Source organism: Heterodontus francisci, chromosome 23, assembly GCF_036365525.1.
Source record: "Heterodontus francisci isolate sHetFra1 chromosome 23, sHetFra1.hap1, whole genome shotgun sequence".
Taxonomy (NCBI): domain Eukaryota; kingdom Metazoa; phylum Chordata; class Chondrichthyes; order Heterodontiformes; family Heterodontidae; genus Heterodontus; species Heterodontus francisci.
Genome location: NC_090393.1, coordinates 33,260,921 through 33,280,892, shown reverse-complemented (window position 1 = coordinate 33,280,892; position 19,972 = coordinate 33,260,921). Strand labels below are relative to the sequence as shown.

The following is a 19,972-nucleotide window of genomic DNA, read 5'->3' as shown; positions in this document are numbered from 1 at the left end:
ATTCTCAAAACCCATCTGAGGCAGATGCTTATGGTTCTAGTCGTAATTCACATAGTTCTGTTGGTCAGCTGTAATATTGCCTATCCTGCTATTCTAGTGTATGAATAGTGTTCTGGATTCTTTTTCAAATTCAGTATGACTTTATTTAAATGCTTCAGCATTATCCAATGAGTTAATTATCTTTGTAACGTTCCCATGGCAGGGCATCAAGAAAGCCTCACCAAACTAAAGGTTAAACCCTTGGTTAGCACCTTGGTACTGACCAGGAAAAGCTGTCGCAATTCACTTGTGTCAATGTTGTGCTGCCAAAACAGTATTTAGGAGATTGAATTCTCTTGGAAAATATACTTGTTTCAGGAACTCAGCAAGTTATTCTGAGCTATCAAATCGTCATTATGAAATACTCATACCTCACGTAGGATATGTGTATAGAATAAGTTGAGCAACAAAGTAGTTTTTGTATCTTTGTATTGTTGTTGCCCTTTGAACTCTGAAGTGTGCCTTTGAGAAGCAACCTGAGAGCATGTGTGAAATCTAAGCTGTTAAAGATTTTATAAATTGAAGTTCTTCGCAAGATCATCCAGACGCAAACACATGCTCAGCCACCCCCAACCCACCCCCATTGCTCACGATTGAAAAACGCTAATTTGATTTTATATAGATTTCACAGGGAGGCATGTGGATCAAATAGTTTAAATTTTCTCATTTATATGCATGAATGAACAATTCCAAACCCAAGTGCTTTGAAAACTCTTCTTTGTGCAACCTGAAAAAATACAGTAAAAATATGCTTTGAATTAGGTTAGCTTATAATTTAACTTGCAAAAAGATTAATTGATGTAAAAAGTATCAAGGAAAATGGTGGTAAAGGATTTCTTGCTTTACTCTACATTTACCTTTGGCAGTAATTTCAAATCCTGTTTCTGTTTAGTTAAACCAATTATGTTTCAGATACATAAAAGCAACAAAGGGGTTTACAGTATTAAACTAAAATTTAAGTATTAACTGTTCTGATTTGAACTATGCTGATATTAAATAAAAACTGTACACTGACTGCATGAAACTTGAATCTGCCTTTTTAAAACTATTTCCCTTTAATTCCCCATTTCTCCTTTCCTGTGCATACTTTTGATACCATTTTCCATTAAACGTTTGTTTTCTTCCATCCTGTTTCTGTGTCCAGTTTACCTTTTGCTTTCCTAACTGTTACAAAAGGCAGAAGGTGCTGGTGGATAAGCCTGCATGTGGCTCCCTCCTGTCGTGCTGGCATGTGATGGTGGCACTGGTGTGTTCTCTTCCTCTCCCTTTTTACTAACAGACGCAGACCAAACTGGAGCATGCCCGCATTAAGGAGCTTGAACAGAGCCTGCTCTTTGAAAAGACCAAAGCTGAAAAACTCCAGAGGGAGTTAGAAGACACTAGGGTAATGGATTTCACTGTTTTGATGAACTCCATTCAGTTTATCAGCATGTACCCAAAACTGGTTATAAGTCACTATGATTAACTTTATTATAGTAATGGTTGACCCTCGCAAAAAAAGTCTGCTAATGCACTGAAGAAAATTTATTTTTTGTTTTTAGTAGTTTCAGGTGTATTTTAGAATTAAATTTTGGCATCATCACATCCCAAAGTGTTGAATAACCAAGCAATTAATTTTAAGAAACGACGTTGCTGGTATCTTATTAATTTGGGTCTTATTCCATGCACCCTGCCTTGACTGAGTGGGCCAGCAGGCAGTCTGCTCCTAGACTTCATCTAATGGTGCTGTATAACCAGCTGATGGGAATGTGTGGGAGATGCCCACATGAACTTGTCTTTCAGTTTTCCCCACACTTGTTCAGAAAAATGTCTCTGCACAGCATCTTCTTGGAGATCTAGCTGAAAATAGAAGTCACTGTTGTGGGGTCTAGTTGGATGTAAACCCATATTCTACCACAGTGTGCAATGTGTTAGTGTGCAACTACGTCATCTGCATGGTTGGTTGCATCCAGAAAATATTGTGCTTTTGATTAAATTAGAAATAAAACTTGTCTTAAAGACAATGATGTTCAGGTAAATATTTTTAGTATTATATATCACTTCACAAGCTCCATTCTTTTTGAAGGACCAGTTTCATTTTCAGAGAAATCTATTCCCCATAGGTCCTAGGGGAAATCTATTTCACAAAAGATATGACCCAGTTACAACAGTCGAGGGATTGCAGGGTGCACATGCTTCCTTGCATTAATGAGCATGGGAGCATGGTTGCTCTGTATTCAGACCTGATTGATCTGGAGATGCATCGTTACACTTGAGTTTTTTTTAAGTAATCTGCTGTTTTCTTCTTAGTTATGTCCTCACCAGTTTTACTAGTCTTGCCACATCATGCAAAAGCTGCAGCAGAAAAGGCTGGGTACCCTAATTCCAATTATTCTGCAGATTCCCACCACAAACTCTGTTCCCTAGCCACTGATTCGAACCCTATCCCAGGCTATTGCCTCAGGCAGATCCAGAAAGTTTGCAACCTTGGCATCCTTCTTGACCCTAAGCTGAATTCCAATCTCATATTTTGTCCATTACCAAGACTGCATACTTCCACTTCCATAAAATTCTCCTCTCTGCCCCTGCCTCAGTCGATCTGCCACTGAAACCTTCATCCATATTTTCGGTACCACCAGATTCAATGTCCTCCTGGCCATCCTCCATGAAGATAAGCTAATCTGAAACTCTGCTACCCATATTTTAACTTGCACCGTCCCATTTAACCATCACCCCTGTGCTCATTGACCTACATTTGCTTCCAATACATCAGTGCCTCAGATATAAAATTTTCATCCTTGTGTTCAAATCCCTCCATTGCCTCAGTTCTCCCAGTCTATGTAACCTCCTTCAGCCCTTCAACACTTCAAGAACATGAGCTCAAATCCCACCACGCAGCTGGGGAATTTTAATAGTGAATTAATTATTTCTATAATAAAAAGCTATTATCAGTAATGGTGACCTTCAAACTACCAGACTGTTGTAAAATCCCATCTGGTTCACTAATGTCCTTTTAGGTAAGGAAATCTGCCAACCTTACCCAGTTAGGCCTATATGTGACTCCAGATTCATAGCAATGTGGCTGACCCTTAACTGCTGTCTGAAATCGCCTAGCAAGCCACTCAATTCTATCAAGCCACTACAGAAAACTATAATAAGAATAAAACCAGATGGACTGCCCTCCATTGACTAGGCACCGGATTTGGACACAAAAAAGGGATACCCAGCCCATTCGACCCTGCAAAGTCCTCCTCACTAACAGTTTGTGCCAAAATTAAGAGAGCTATCCCATGGATTCGTCAAACAACAACCTGACATATTTGTTTTCAGAGAATCATATTTCTTAGCCAACATTCTAGATTTTTTCATCAACATCCTTGGGTATGTCCTGTCCCACTGGCAGGTCTATTACCAAGAGTGGCTCGGTAACACTGCATTGTGACGGCACAATGATATACAGTCAGAAGGGAGTGGCCCTGGGAGTCATCAATATTGACTCCATACCCCATGAAGTCTTATGGCATCAGATCAAACATGGGCAAGGAAACCACCTGCTGATTACCATCTACCACCCTCCCTAAGCTGGTGACCCAGTACTCCTCCATGTTGAACATTACTTGGAAATGGCAAGGGTACAGAATGTACTCTGGTTGGTGGACTTCAATGTCCATCACCAAGAGTGGCTCGGTAACACCGCAATTGACCAAGCTGGCAGTGTCCTGAAGGACATAGCTACCAGACTTGGTCTGCAGCAGGTGGTGAGAGAACCACCATGACTGAAAAATCTACTTGACCCTGTCCTCACTAATGTACCAGTTTCAGATGCATATGTCCATGACAGCGTCGGTAGAAGTGACCAACACGTAGTTCTTGTGGAAACAAAATCCTGTCTTAAGACTGAGAACGCCCTATCATTGTGCCACATGGGATAAATTTCGAATAGATAAGTCAGCTCCAAACTGGGTATCCATGAGGTACTGTGAGCCATCAGCAGCAGCAGAATTACATTCTGTAACCTCATGGCTTGGCATATCTCTTAATCTACCATTACCATCAAGCCAAGGGAAACACCCTGGTGCAATGAGGAATGTAAGAAAGCATGCCAGGAGCAGCACCAGGCATATCCAAAAATTAGGTGCAAACCTGGTGAAACTACAACAGAGGATTACATGCATACTGAACAGCAGAAGCAGCATACTATAGACAGTGCAAAGTGATTCTCCAACCAAAGGATAAGATAAAAGCTCTGCGGTCCTGCCCCATCCAGTATGAATGGTGATGAACAATGAAACAACTAAGAGGAGGAGGGGGGGCTCAATGGACATCCCCATCCTCAATGCTGGCAGAGCCCAGCACGTGAATGTAAAAGACAAAACTGAAGCATTTGTAACCATCTTCACCCAGAAGTACTAAGTTGATGATCCCTCTCTGCCTCTTCCTGTGGTCCCCATTGTCACAGAAGTGAGTCTTCAGTCAATTCAATTTACTCTATGTGATATCAAGAAAAGGCAGAGTGCACTGGATACAGCAAGGACTATGGGCCCTAACAACATCCGGCAGTAGTGCTGGAGACTTGTGCTTCAGACCTAGCTGTGTCTCTAGCCAAGCTGTTCCAATACAGCTGCAACACTGACATCTACCCAACAAAGTGGAAAATTACCCAGGTATGTCCTGTTGACCAAAAGTAGGACAAATCCAATCCAGCCTATGACTGCCCTATTAGTCTACTCTTAATCATCAGCAAAGTGATGGAAGGTGTCGTTCACAGTGTTATCAAGCAGCATTTACTCACCAATAACCTGTTTACTGAAACTCAGTTTGGGTTCTGCTAGGACTACATGGCTACAGAGCTGGTGTAGGAGGGAGGGCTTCAGATATGTGGATCATTGGGATACCTTCTGGGGAAGGTGGGACCTGTACAAGAAGGATGGGTTGCATCTGAACTGGAGGGGCACCAATATCCTGGGCGGGAGGTTTGCTAGCGCTCTTCGGAAGGGTTTAAACTAGTTTGGCAGGGGGATGGGAACCGGAGCTATGGATCAGTGGATGGGGTAGCTGTTGAACAAGCAGATACAGAGTGCAGAGAGTCTGTGAGGAAGGTTAGACAGTTGACAGGGCAAAGTTGCAGCCAGTATGATGGGTTGAAGTGTGTCTATTTTAATGCAAGAAGTGTCAGGAATAAGGGTGATGAACTTAGAGCATGGAGCAGTACTTGGAGCTACAATGTTGTGGCCATTACGGAGACCTGGATATCACGGGCAGGAATGGATGTTGGATGTTCTGGGGTTTAGATGTTTCAAAAGGAATAGGGAGGGAGGTAAAAGAGGTGGGGGAGTGGCATTGCTAATCAGGGATAGTATCACAGCTGCAGAAAAGGAGGTCGTCGAGGAGGGTTTGTCTACTGAGTCATTATGGGTGGAAGTCAGAAACAGGAAAGGAGCAGTCACTTTGTTGGGAGTTTTCTATAGACCCCCCAATAGCAACAGAGACATGGAGGAACAGATTGGGAGGCAGATTTTGGAAAGGTGCAGAAGTAACAGGGTTGTTGTCAACTTCCCTAATATTGATTGGAACCTCCTTAGTGCAAATAGTTTGGATGGAGCAGTTTTTGTCAGATGTGTCCAGGAAGGTTTCCTGACTCAATATGTAGGTAGGCCGACTAGAGGGGAGGCTATGTTGGATTTGGTGCTTGGCAACGAACCAGGCCAGGTGGCAGATCTATCGGTGGGAGAGCATTTCGGTGATAGTGATCACAACTCCCTGACCTTTACCATAGTCATGGAGAGGGACAGGAGCAGACGGGATGGGAAAATATTTAATTGGGGGAGGGGAAATTACAATGCTATTAGGCAGGAACTGGGGAGCATAAATTGGTAATAGATGTTCTCAGGGAAATGCACGACAGAAATGTGGAGGTTGTTTAGGGAGCACTTGCAGCGACTGCTGGATAGGTTTGTCCCGATGAGGCAAGGAAGGGATGGTAGGGTGAAGGAACCTTGAATGACAAGAAATGTGGAACAGCTAGTCAAGAGGAAGAAGGAAGCTTACTTAAGGTTGAGGAAGCAAGGATCAGACAGGGCTCTAGAGGGTTACAAGGTAGCCAGGAAGGGACTGAAGAATGGATTTAGGAGAGCTAGAAGGGGACATGAAAAAGTCTTGGGTAGGATTAACGTAAATCCCAAGGCATTCTACACTTATTTGAGGAACAAGAGGATGGCCAGAGTGAGGGTAGGGCCGATCAGGGATAGTGGAGGGAACTTGTGCCTGGAGTCGGAGGAGGTAGGGGAGGTCCTAAATGAATACTTTGCTTCAGTATTCACTAGTGAGAGGGACCTTGTCGTTTGTGAGGACAGCGTGAAACAGGCTGATATGCTCAAACAGGTTGATGTTAAGAGGGAGGATGTGCTGGTAATTTTGAAAGACATGAGGACAGATAAGTCCCCGGGGCCAGACGGGATACACCCAAGTATATTACGGAAAGTGAGGGAAGAGATTGCTGCGCCTTTGGCGATGATCTTTGCGTCCTCACTGTCCACTGGAGTAGTACCAGATGATTGGAGGGTGGCAAATGTTATTCCCTTGTTCAAGAAAGGGAATAGGGATAACCCTGGGAATTATAGACCAGTCAGTCTTATGTCGGTAGTGGGCAAATTATTGGAGAGGATTCTGAGAGACAGGATTTATGGTTATTTCGAAAAGCATAGTTTGATTAGAGAGAGTTAGCATGGCTTTGTGGGGGGCAGGTCATGCCTCACAAGCCTTATTGAATTCTTTGAAGATCTAACAAAACACGTTGATGAACAAAGAGCAATGGATGTGGTGTATATGGATTTTAGCAAGGCGTTTGATAAGGTTCCTCATGGTAGGCTCATTCAGAAAGTAAGGAGGCATGGGATACAGGGAAAGTTGGCTGTCTGGATACAGAATTGGCTGGCCCATAGAAGTCAGAGGGTGGTAGTAGATGGAAAGTATTCAGCATGGAGCTCGGTGACCAGTGGTGTTCCGCAGGGATCTGTTCTGGGACCTCTGCTCTTTGTGATTTTTATAAATGACTTGGATGAGGAAGTGGAAGGCTGGGTTAGCAAGTTTGCCGATGACACGAAGGTTGCTGGAGTTGTGGATAGTGTGGAAGGCTGTTGTAGGTTGCAACGGGACATTGACAGGATGCAGAGCTGGGCTGAGAAGTGGCAGATGGAGTTCAACCTGGAAAAGTGTGAAGTGATTCATTTTGGAAGGTCGAATTTGAATGCAGAATACAGGCTTAAAGACAGGATTCTTGGTAGTGTGGAGGAACAGAGGGATCTTGGGGTCCATGTCCATAGATCGCTCAAAGTTGCCACCCAAGTTGATAGGGTTGTTAAGAAAGCGTATGGTGTGTTGGCTTTCATTAACAGGGAGATTGAGTTTAAGAGCCGCGAGGTTATGCTGCAGCTCTATAAAGCCCTGGTTAGACCACACTTGGAATATTGTGTTCAGTTCTGGTCGCCTCATTATCGGAAGGATGTGGAAGCTTTAGAGAGGGTGCAGAGGAGATTTACCAGGATGCTGCCTGGACTGGAGGGCATGTCTTACGAAGAAAGATTGAGGGAGCTAGGGCTTTTCTCATTGGAGCGAAGAAGGATGAGAGGTGACTTGATAGAGGGGTACAAGATGATGAGAGGCATAGATAGAGTGGATAGCCAGAGACTTTTTCCCAGGGTGGAAAGGGCTATCACCAGGGGGCATAATTTTAAGGTGATTGGAGGAAGGTTTCGGGGAGATGTCAGAGGTAGGTTCTTTACACACAGAGAGGTGGGTGCGTGGAATGCACTGCCAGCGGTGGTAGTAGAAGCAGATACATTAGGGACATTTCAGCCACTCTTGGATCGGTACATGGATGATAGTAGTATGAAGGGTATGTAGGTAGTTTGATCCTAGAGTAGGTTAAAGGTTCGGCACAACATCGTGGGCCGAAGGGCCTGTACTGTGTTGTACTGTTCTATGTTCTATGACTACTTGGCTCCAGACCTCATTACAGCCTTAGTCCAAACATAGACAAAAGAGTCAAGTGCCAGGTGAGAGTGACTAATCTTGACATTAAGGCAGCATTCGACCCAAGTGTGGCATCAGGGAGCCCTAGTAAAATTGAAGTCGGTGGCAATCAGAATACTCTCCACTGTTTGAAGTCGTACCTAGCAAAAAGGAAGATGGTTCTGGTTGTTGGATGCCAATCATCTCAGCCCAGGACATCACTGAGGGAGTTCCTCAGGGCAGTCTGCTTGGGTCAACCATATTCAGCTGCTTCATTGACCTTGCCTCCATCATAAGGTCAGAAGTGGGAATGCTCGCTGATGATTGCACAGTGTTCCATTTTCAACTCCTCAGGTCCTGAAGCAGACAATGCCCGCATGCAGGAATACCTGGACAACATCCAGGCTTAGGATGATAAATGGCAAGTAATATTTGTGCCACACAAGTGCCAGGCAATGACCATCTCCAACAAGAGAGAGTCTAACCATCTCCCCTTGACATTCAATGACATTACCATTGCTGAACCCTCCACAGTCAACATCCTGGGGATCACCATTAACCGGAAACTTAACCGGGCCAACTTCATAAATACTGTGGCTATAAGAGCAGGTCAGAGTTTGGGTATTCTGTGTTGAGTGACTCACCTCCTGACTCACCAAAACCTGTCCACCATTTACAAGGCACAAGCCAGGAGTGTGATGGAATACTCTCCATTTGCCTGGATGAGTGCCACTCCAAGAAGCTCAACACCATCCAGGACAAAGCAACCAGTTTGATTGGCACTCCCTGCACAACCAGCGCATAGCAGCTACTTGGTGCATCATCTACAAACTGCACTGCAGAAACTTGCCTATGTCAACTCCCAAACCCCCTCACTCTACCACCTAGAACGACAAGGGCAGCAGATGAATGGGAAAACCACTACCTGCGAGTTCCCTTCCAGTGTCTTGGAAATATATTGCCATTCTTGCGCTGTCATTAGGTCAAAATTCTGGAACTCCCTACCCAACAGCACTGGGAGTACCTACACACACAGACTGCAAGGGTTCAAGAAGGTGGCTCGCCACCACCTTCTCGAGGGCAATTAGGGAGGGTCAATAAATGCTGGCCTTGCCAGCGACGTCCAAATCCTATGAATAAATTAAAAAAACTTCTGCCTTCTTCCAATTCTGGCCTTGTGCATTCCCTGCTCACTTTGCCCATTGGTGGCTGTGCCTTCAGTTGTCCAGGCCCAACGCACTGGAATTCTGTCCCTAAACCTACGGCCTCTCCACTTCCCCCTCCTCCTTTAAGAAGCTTCTTTAAAACCTACCTCATTGACAAAGCTTTTGGTCGGCTGTCCTAATTTCTCCTTTGCCTTGTCAATTTTTGTCTGATTGCACTCCTGTGAAGCGCCTTGGGATGCTTTACTACCTTAAGATCACTATATAAATGCAAGCTGTTGTTGCTTTGAGCTGGCTGGTGGGGGTTACCAGCTGATGATTTTTCTTTCTATTTTCGTTTCTGTTCTCACATAGGAATACCTGCTCTTTGCTTTGTGTTTTTGCACAGCAACATGGCTGACGACAGGAACCCACAAGCCACATTGAACCACGCTGTTTTGCCTTTTTGATAAATGTCATGTTGGGTCCATAGAAGAGCTATCCAATATTATTTTCTTTGAAAGTAAAGAAAAAAAACATGAAAGTACATACACCTACAGTTAGTCTTACTTTTTCAAAGAAAATCTAGGAATTGGCTGTGCAGTTACCCTTCTGGATACTGTGGTTGACAATCCAATTCTCAAATGGCTTTTTGACATCATCAGTGTACCATGTAGCCAAAGTTTTAAGAAATATTTTGACAAAGGGCAAGTTTTTAAAAATTGCTTTAAAAATTCATGCAAAGTCAGGCACGTAATTAATTTTGAGCTCAAGCTTGATAATGACAATGTGGACTGTTGTCCACAGTGCAGTAACATTAAAAATGCTACTACATAAATAGTTTGGTATTACGTGACAAATAGAAAATGAATTAAAACGTTTTCCTTGTCTTTGGAATAGCATTCACTATTAATAGAGAGTCTGTGTAATTAATATTTTAAAATAATTAACTAGGATTTCTCCCTAACCTTCAATTTTTAATTTTATTAAAGCTGCATTGTTGCCATGGATTCTGTTCAAGATGGAAACTCCTGATTGTGCATGAAAATGTTTGATATATTGGATTACAATGTGACTGATTCTGCCACTTTCTTTTGAATGGTTGTGGATCTGCAGTTTAAAGAGAATGATATACCGAACATTATAACATTTAAAGTCTACAGTATTCAACACTGACCAGTTGGTTTAGAAAATAGTAATGGAATTATTATGGGACTTCAGGCTCCAAGCTGCGAAGAGATCCTCAATAAACTTCTCATAAGAGAAAAGAGGATAGAATGGACACATTGTCCAAATTTTTGCAATGCTAAAAGAAATGAATAATGTAAATGCAATCAGATTTTTGTAATTTAAACTGCAAATGTAGACTTGAAGAGTATAAAAGTAACAAGCCTCAAATAAGTTTGTTGCGCATTTGAAATTGAATTTCATACAAAGCAGTTGACATTATGTCAATGAACACTTTAAAAGGTGGGTGAATGTCTGATTTGGAGCAAGGTTAAAGATTATAATAGATTATTGTGGGGTTTAGCTTGATTTACCTTTGGTGGTGGGAGGTGAGGGGAAAATTTTCAGCATCTTAAGAGAAATAGGCTCAATAGAGCAGGCTATACCTGGTGAGTGCACAAACAGTTTGAATGTACCAAGTAGCTTTTCTCTTTCCATATGTTTGTAACTATAATAACATTGAAAAGATTGTGGTTGACTAGGTCTGTCATTGTCATGAATTCAGACAACATATCAATTTGTTTATACCATATTCAGGAGTTTCTGTTTTTTACGTGAAACCCCTTGGATCCACCTATAATTACCATGAACAGTTGCTCATAATGGGAATTATATTTGATGGAATTTTACACAACAATGGCAAAGGCATAATGTATCAAAATTTACTTTTATTTTCTCCATCTCTTTTGAAAGCACAGATTAGGGTACACTTCCCCTTTGTCCAAGTGACCATTTGTCATTCATGCTCTTGGATAGCGATGCCAAACTATTATACCATGGAAAGCATCACAGCCAAGCCTGATTCTTTAGTGATCAGATGTCCACATATTTCAGCTTTCCAGCAGGAGTAACTGGACAACGATCTGAGCAGTAACTTTGGCTGCTGATTTTTTTTTTCTATTAACCCCCTTCCCAGCCCAGAGGAACTAGGTCAATTTTTGCCTGCTCATCGCTGCTGCTAAGATCAACTAATTCAGCAAAGACTGGGAACAATTTTTTTATTTCTTGTCATATGGTGCAGCAAACAGTCCAGCTATTACATTTCTTTGGATTCTTTAATATGTGACTTTCGTTTACTATTTGAAGCATTTTTCATGCAATTGGCTCTGTATTTTAAATCTGAAGAAATTGAATGCACTTTCCTCCTCCCCCCTCCCTCAACCATCCCCCTTTTCCTGGGAATGGTGTATGTGCCAGTATACAATTCCATGGGCTGTGGCAGCCCTCTGGTCCCCTTGCCTGGGTATCCCATTATTCATGTGTGTGTCTAGATAATGAGGGTCAGCAACCTATTCAAGGTTAAAAGGTATCACAGCCAAACCAAATCCTCTTAGCACACCACATGCACATTTCACTGCACAGAGATAAAGATTGAGGGCCCAGGTTGACTTTTCACTCTCTAATTCAGGCATATTATGTTGAATTGATGTATCTTCACCACTATCCCTGCTGATATCTAGTATCACAGACAAAGAATTGAGTCTGATACTTTGGTCAGTATGGCTGAGCATAATGCTACAATTCCTTACCCTTATAGTCGCTGGAGGAACTACAATCTTATTAATGTATATTCTACATCAAAACTGAAAGAGCTATATATGTTATAACTAATATGCAGTTGGTCTGATTGAGCCTTTAAATTGTCAGTCAGGCCACTGTATGATAGTATTGTAATAGTTTGCTTAGAGATATTGGGTATGGGAATAATATGATCTGATTACAAAAACTAAATGTATTGTAAAGAAATATGAAAATGTATGTCAGTATATTTCACTTTGTTATATTTGTGTTTCCTTCGGGGGGAAATGCACTATAGGTGGCTACAGTATCTGAGAAGTCTCGGATTATGGAGCTTGAAAGGGATCTTCTGTCACGCACGAAGGAGGTCTCAGAGCTTCGACATAGACTCATGAGCACTGAAGGTTCAAGTGGTGCCGACAGTACGTCACCGCTTTTGGATGAAATCAACTGTATGCGAGATAAGCTTGCAACAATGAGCAAAGAATATCAAAATGAACTTACTATATTGAAAGAAAAACTTGAAACCTCGGAAACAGCCCACCAAAAGGTAGTTCAACAATTGCAAGCTGCCAGTGAAAAAATATCCAAGGAGAATGAGACTCTTAAGTCCAAATTGGATCAAGCCAATGTTGAAAACTCGGAGGTTATTAAGCTATGGAAATGTAAGCTGGAGTCTGCAATCGAAACTCATCAGCAAGCCATGGAAGAACTCAAGTTTTCTTTCAGTAAAGGAGCAGGTGCCCAAACTACAGAGCTTCTGGAGCTGAGGAGTGCCTTTGAAAAGCTTAAAGCAGAGCATCAAATGGAACTTGAGAACATTAAAATTAAGCAAGATTTTGAAAAGTCTGTTTACCTAAAAGAGACTGAAGAACTAAAATCTCGGCTATTAGCAGTCACTGCAGAGAAGGAAAAAGATACAGAAATTCTGAAGTCTCAACTGGAATCTGCTACAAATCAACACCTGGTAGAAATGGAAGAGACCTTGGCAAAGCTACAGGAGAGTCAACTGAAGGTAAAGGAACTGCAAGTGGTGCAGGATAAGTGCAATGAACAGGCACAAATTGTAGAAGCCCTAACAGCTAAAGTGACAGCAGCTGAAGAGAAAGTGATGGGATATGAATTGCTGCAAGGAGTTGAGTCACAAGGTAAAGAGGAAATCGAAAGACTTAAAGAGAAGCTTATGGTAGTTGAGTCACAAATGAAAACCAATGAAGCTTTAAAACTTTCTGAAGGTAGCAAGGTTGGTATCTATTTTACCATAATTTTATTTTACTTCCATTTTTTCCCCCTTTTTCAAGTTTTGTTTTGGTTTATTTAAATTGTTTAATTATAATTCAGGATAATAGAAATCTGTGGTAATTTTTGGTTAAAATTTTAGAATTCTTTATCTGAAATTTTAAAGATGTTTTCTTATAATTAAAACCTATAATTGTTTATTACCTTTAAAAGTAAAAGCACATTATAAATGCTGGCCTTTTGTTTAGTTTGCTTCATGAACTTTTGATTCAAAATCACTCCAAAAACCCTTGCAATTTTTGCAACACAAATCCATAATTTTAAAGGAGTCCAGATTTTTTTTTCTGTGAGTGAATGTGATGCTCATTTTGTCTGAGAATATACATTTTTGACACATTAGTCTCTGACTATGATTGGGCATAAAATTGCACAGGGTTAAATTTGTTCCATTTTTATTTATGGCTGTTAAATTGAGGAATTTCTTGGGGAAAAGAATAAAACGATGAATTTGCAAATGTTTTCAGGGATCAAAATAATATCCGCATGTTTCTACAGGCCCTGGTTATCATGCGTAACAAGTATAGTTGGCATTGAAATTGAGAGTCAGAATCATTTCTAGTGCATAATTGAAGCCTATTTGTCCAGAATAAGTATAGTGTAGGAATAGTATGGCATCATTGATGGTCCACAAAGTCTTTTTATATTCACTAAAAATGGTCTTATGTTGACTGTTCCCTCTACTGAGGTTTATTATAAAGGAATATTATGTTAAACATTGAAATTGTCACGCAATATTTGAGTATGGGGAAATGTGTCTTTGCTAAACCAGTGTATATGTACTTGCAGACAGTTATAGATTTGTTACTAGTGTTAAAATTTAAACAAGCCATTGTTTAAGTTCATGTGCCTGTAACATCTTAATAGATATCTCAATAAGTTTAGAAACTGCATTATCCATTTCCTACATAAATGATTGCTTATTTAGATAGCTGAGTGTTTTCCTGCATAGATACGGTAAATGTAAACAATTCCAAAATTGTCAACAATTACATTACTGCAGTGTAGACACTTACAAATGCATAGCCACAGTTACACATTTGAAGCTTTGCTTCCTTTAGTTATAGTTATTTTTGAATATCTGTATATATTTAGAATTTGAGCTGTTATTCAAAAACATAATCTAAATGAGAGAGTTCCTGTGAGATAATTTCTCATTATGAATGATAATTATTGAATCGATTGTCTTATGTAAACTATTGGGCGGCACAGTGGCGCAGTCGTTAGCACCACAGCCTCACAGCTCCAACGACCTGGGTTTGGTTCTGGGTACTGCCTGTGCGGAGTTCGCAAGTTCTCCCTGTGACCGCGTGGGTTTCCTCCGGGTGCTCCGGTTTCCTCCCACATGCCAAAGACTTGTGAGTTAATAGGTAAATTAGCCATTGTAAATTGCCCCTAGTGTAGGTAGGTGGTAGGAGAATTGAGGGAAGGTGGGGATGTGAGTGGGAAGTGAGATTAATGTAGGATTAATATAAATGGGTGGTTGATGGTCGGCACGGACTCATTGGGCTGAAGGGCCTGTTTCGGTGCTGTATCTCTCTATGACTGTATACTAAAAATATTGTACTTTTCAGTGTCTATTTTGTAGTTCTTATGGGGAAAAAAACTAAATGACTGCATCATATCCATATTAGCTCAACAGAAGAACAACTAGTTAATCGTCTAATTTATTTTCAATGGAATTATTTTGTCGATTAATATTTGAACAACACCATCCGATTCTTCTGAGTAGACCATAGTATCATTCATCAGAGTATAGATATAAAAATATTTCAGGTGGTCTGAATTTTGCTAAGAGGAGCTCCTAATTGGAAGGAGTGAGATGATGTTTTCAGTTGTGGATCCATTATATTTCACCCCATTATTGAATACTTGTGCTATGTGTTAGACTCTGACTCTCTTCATTGCCAAATTGTTTCATACCATATGTTTGCTTATAATTCATTGATTTATCCATATTTTTATTAATTTTGATTAAAATGAAAATATAAATTTCTACTTACATTTAAATTAGTTTGTTCTGCTAAATTAAAGCTGCAATATTCAAGATACGTGTTGTATTTGACTTCCAGTAAGAAACCAGTGGAATATTTTACAAGAAGAATATTTAAATACAGCAAGTTTCGGAGAAAAAACCAGTTTTAGCATTTCTTACTACTTTATGTTGATGAGCTTACATCATTCTTGAATTGTAATGTAGAAGCGAACCAACCTGCCTAACTTGTTACTGATACTGCAGTGCCTCAGAAACTGAAATTTATAATAAACGGTCAATCATTTGGAACAGTTTAACAATATAGAAACATTAATGTTTTTATTCTTGTTCTAGACGTTGGCCTATCTTGTTCGAACAAGTCATGTTGAACATGACACTAAAATTTCAAGAAATTCTTTTGTATATTGTAGCTTTAAATTTGTATTTTTATTTCTTTTGAGTTTATTCTTGATTTCTGCAGTTTCAGCACATTCATCCCTTTTACTTTTATTTTTACAATGAATTTGCATGCTTGTTATTAGGTTACTGATTTGACCAAACAGCTTGAGGAACGAGATCAATCAGTTGCTAATCTGGAGCAAAGCTTGGCTGTAATGAGCCAGGATAAGCAAATTTTGGAACAGCAACTGCAGTCCATGGTAAGTAACTCATTTCACTTCATCGTCTGTATGAAAAAGTCTGTTTGAGGCAGGAACGAGACACTACATAAGGTAGGTGCCAGATTGTCAGCCTTTTCAAATATGGATATTTGTCAGCTGAAATTTTTCAGCTGTTAATGTCTTGTCAAGTAATTAAGAGAACAATCAGTAGTTAGTTAGTTGATAGTTATGGTCATGTTTATTGAGGACACACAGAGAATCGACACCATAATGCCTATAGTTTAATAGTTATTGTTTTGCATCATTCTTTAGAAGTATTTGAGAATCCAATTTTACAATGATAATTTCCTTGAGAATAAAATTTGAGTTTGATTTTCAAAAATCCTACAACTTCTGGATCTATACCTTCAAATGCAATGCACGTTGTAAATGAAAACATTAACAATATTTCAATTTGAGCAGTAACTTATTAGAGAAAATATATTGTCAAGATGGATGAAAATAAGGCCCTCTGGATCTGCATCTTCAGGTATTTTGTGGTGCCTAACTAGGAATAAGTAGAAATAAAGTTTATCAAAACTTATTTTATGATTATCATAACATGCATAAGTATTATTGTATGAAATAACTTTTACATGTTAGCAATTTCTGTTTTTAAAATCCCTATTATAATCTGGGGCAATGAGAGAGTGCCATTAATTTATTGGCCTGGGATAAAATGACCTGATACTTTTCTTTTAATATGTGGTTTGCTCACTTTCAGAAAGAAAAACTTGATGACACATCAGCGAGACAACAGAAACTACAGCAGACTATACAAGGTAAACTAAACTTACTTAAAAGGAAATATTATAAAGGGCCTCCATGACTTGAATTTGTTAAGGTACTGCATAGAAGGTTTGCGACAAAGAGAATGGTGCATGGAATTAAAGGTAATGTGGAGTCATGCTGGCTCCCACCTGCCAGGCATGAGGCATATTAATTTTGCCACATGGACATTAAATTTCAAACTGTTGTTGAAGTGAAGAAAGGACTTGCTTTAAAAAAAATTACCAGATCTTGGCTGTAAATACATTTGCATATTAACAGTGTTTGGAAGGATAAAGCAGCCATTCCCTGACACATTCAACCCACAATGGACCCTTGGATGGAAAGACATTTCCATATTAACAGACAGTGCTTGGAAAGGACAAAGGACCATTCCCTGACACATTCAACCCACAATGGACTTTTGATCAGCAGATGTTGAAGGTGGGGGAGCTCGCATTCCAGGTTGACTGCTGGGATGCCCGAGTACACAAACGGATATGATCAAACTAGCTAGTCACATGACTAACCTGCTGGGCAACCTGAGTTCTTTGAATTTGTACTAACAGTTTGGGCAGAAAGCAGAATGCTCCAGGACTGAGAAGATCTTTCCTGGCTGGCTTGCCACAGCCCCTCCTGTCTGCCTGCTCCCATCTCTTTCTCACAAGCTTCTGAATCCACTGAAGACACATGAACCCCAAAAGAGAAGTCTCCTACAGCGAGCAAGGTTTAAGAAGAATACTGAGCCCCAATGAAAAGCGAGATCTACCTACAATCGAGGACTCTACAGTGAGCTCGAAGAACTGTAACAAAAACTCTTCAGATAGTGCCTCAAACTTTTCCATTTTGTCTTTCTTCTCTTTTCTGACTCTATTTGCATGTGTGTATCGTGTGTGCATGCTAGAGTATGCATGTCATGTATCCGTAGGCATTAACTGAATTAGAGTTTAAGTTTAATAAATTTTGACTTTTCTTCTTTAAACCTAAGAAAGCCTTTTGTGCTGGTTTCTTTGTCTTATAATTGGAAAGCGGTGAACAAGGGTTCACATAGGGGGAGCTAAAAACATGGTGTGTTTCAAATTAAACCCTGTTATGGTGAGACCAGGTGAAGGCTGAGAGTGACCCCTAAACACCTTTCTCACCTGGTCGTAAGTGGTCAAATGGGTAAAGTGATGGTTGGAGGGCAGAAAGGGAGTGGTTGGGGTAAATGGAAGTTTCTCAGCTGGAAAGATGCAGCAAGTGATGTTCCACCGAGGTCTTTATTGAGACTGCTCTATTACATACATAATATTTGGACTTGGGAGTTAAGGGAACACTATCAAAAATTGCTGATACCGAATTGTAGGGGCATGGCAAATTGAGATGAAGGTCACAAAAGACTGCAGGTTAACATATGCTAGCAACATGGTAAATGAAATTCAGGGTAGAAAATGTGAAATACATTTTGAAAGTAAGAAAAGGGCAAGGAAACGTACTAAATCTGGTAATATTTTCATGCTTGAGTAGAAGGACCTTGATATGCATTACAACAACAGCAACTTGTACTTATATAGCCTTTAACATAGTAAAACTTCAGAAGAGTGTTATCAAACAAAATTTGACACCAAGACACATAAGGAGATATTAGGGCAGATGACCAAAAACCTGATCAGAGGTAGGTTTTAAGGAGTGTCTTAAAGGAAGAAAGGTTTAGGGAGGGAATTCCAGAGCTTAGGGCCTTGGCTTTGGATGACATGACTGCCAGTGGTGGAGTGATTAAAATTGGAGATGCTCGAGGGCAAGAATTGGAGGAACATAGGTATCTCAGAGGGTTGTAGAGCTGGATGAGATTACAGAGATAGGGCAGGGTGAGGCTATGGAGGGTTCTGAAAGCCTGAATGAGAATTTTAAAATTGAGGCATTTCTTATCTGGGAGCCAGTGTAGGTTAGCAAGCACAGGGGATGAGGGTGAATGGTACTTGGTATGAATTAGGACACAGGCAGCAGAGTTTTGGATGATCTGAAGTTTACAGAGGGTAGAATGTGAGAGGCCAGCCAGGAGTGTGTTGGAATAGTCAAGACTGGAGGTAACTAAGGGAGATGAGGATTACAGCAGCCACTGAGCTAAGGCAGGAGAGGAGTTGGGCAATATTACAAAAGTGGGAATAGGTAGTCTTAATGATGGTGCGGATATGTGGTCGGAAGCTCATCTCAAGGTCAAATATGGCACCAAGATTGCTAACTATCTGATTCAGCCTTACAGTTGCCGGGGAGAGGGATGGAATCAGTGGCTAGGGAACGGAGCTAGTGGTGGGGACCAAAGACAATGGCTTAGGTCTTCCCAATATTTAGTTCGATGAAATTTCTGCTCATTCACTGCTGGATGTTGGACAAGCAGTCTGGCAATTTAGAGACAGGGGCGAAGTCAAGGGAGGTGGTGGTGAGGTAGAGCTGTGTGTCGTTGGTGTAAATATGGAAACTGATGTGTTTTTGGATGATGCTGTGGAGGAGGAGCATGTAAATGAGAAATTGGAGCGGGCTGTAGATAATTCTGCTAGTGACGACGGATCTAACAATGCAGGAGCAAGAAGAGAAGCCATTGCAGGTGATTCTCTGGCTGCGACAGGAAGGAAAGTTGGGTGGTCAATGGTGATGATGGCAGATTCTTGTAGGTGAAGATCATGGGAAGGCTCGTCTCTGTGGTAGTTGGCATGATCATTGGCGACTGAAGAGACCAATTCTTGATCTGCAGGCTCAAGAATTCCTGGTTTGGAGGGGCTCTGTTATAAGCAGACCTTTTTACTGTCGACGCTTTTCTTCAGCAACCTCGCATCTGTTTGTTACAAACTTTTAGGTTGTATTTCTAGTTGTTGTCTGCCAGCTGTCTTTTCAGCTGGTCTTTGAAGCATTTGCAAGGTGCACCTCGATTTCACTTACTAGAGCATAGTTCACCGTAATTACTGCTTTTGGCATTTTGGAATCCTCCATGCATGACACATGTCTTGCCCATGCAATTGGCATTGTAAGACAGATTGACTCTGTTGAGGATTTCATTGTGATGTAGTCCTGCCATCTTATGTTCATGATGGAGCGAAGGCAGTGAAGTCAGTAGTTTGGTGGGAACAGGGTTCAGGGAGCAGGAGGTGAGTCTCATGGACATGTTGAGCTCAGAAAGGCCATGAGAGGAGATGGGAAAGAAACTAGAGAAAGATGCAAGTTCAGGCCTAGGGCAGGAGGGGAGCCTTAGAGGAAGTTTGTCCTGGTGGACTCGGAGCAGGGAGAGAAGCGGCATAGGCAGCCAATCGGATGGTCTCAATCTTAGTGACAAAGAAGTCCATGAGCTCCTCACACTTATTGTTGGAGATGAGGGTGAAGGAAAC

General features: G+C 40.9%; 1 protein-coding gene across 5 annotated transcripts in view; it reads left to right on the top strand.

The window, feature by feature from the left end:
• Nucleotides 1-19,972, top strand: part of clip1a (CAP-GLY domain containing linker protein 1a) — a 231,074-nt gene that overhangs the window by 102,048 nt on the left and 109,054 nt on the right. For 4 of the 5 annotated variants that reach the window (XM_068055040.1, XM_068055039.1, XM_068055041.1 and 1 more), the window contains 4 exons: nt 1,319-1,423; nt 12,214-13,158; nt 15,729-15,845; nt 16,570-16,627. In XM_068055040.1, the coding sequence (XP_067911141.1) occupies nt 1,319-1,423; nt 12,214-13,158; nt 15,729-15,845; nt 16,570-16,627 (1,225 nt within the window). The remainder of the gene's footprint in view (nt 1-1,318; nt 1,424-12,213; nt 13,159-15,728; nt 15,846-16,569; nt 16,628-19,972) is intronic. The other variant, XM_068055042.1, reaches the window with a different exon arrangement.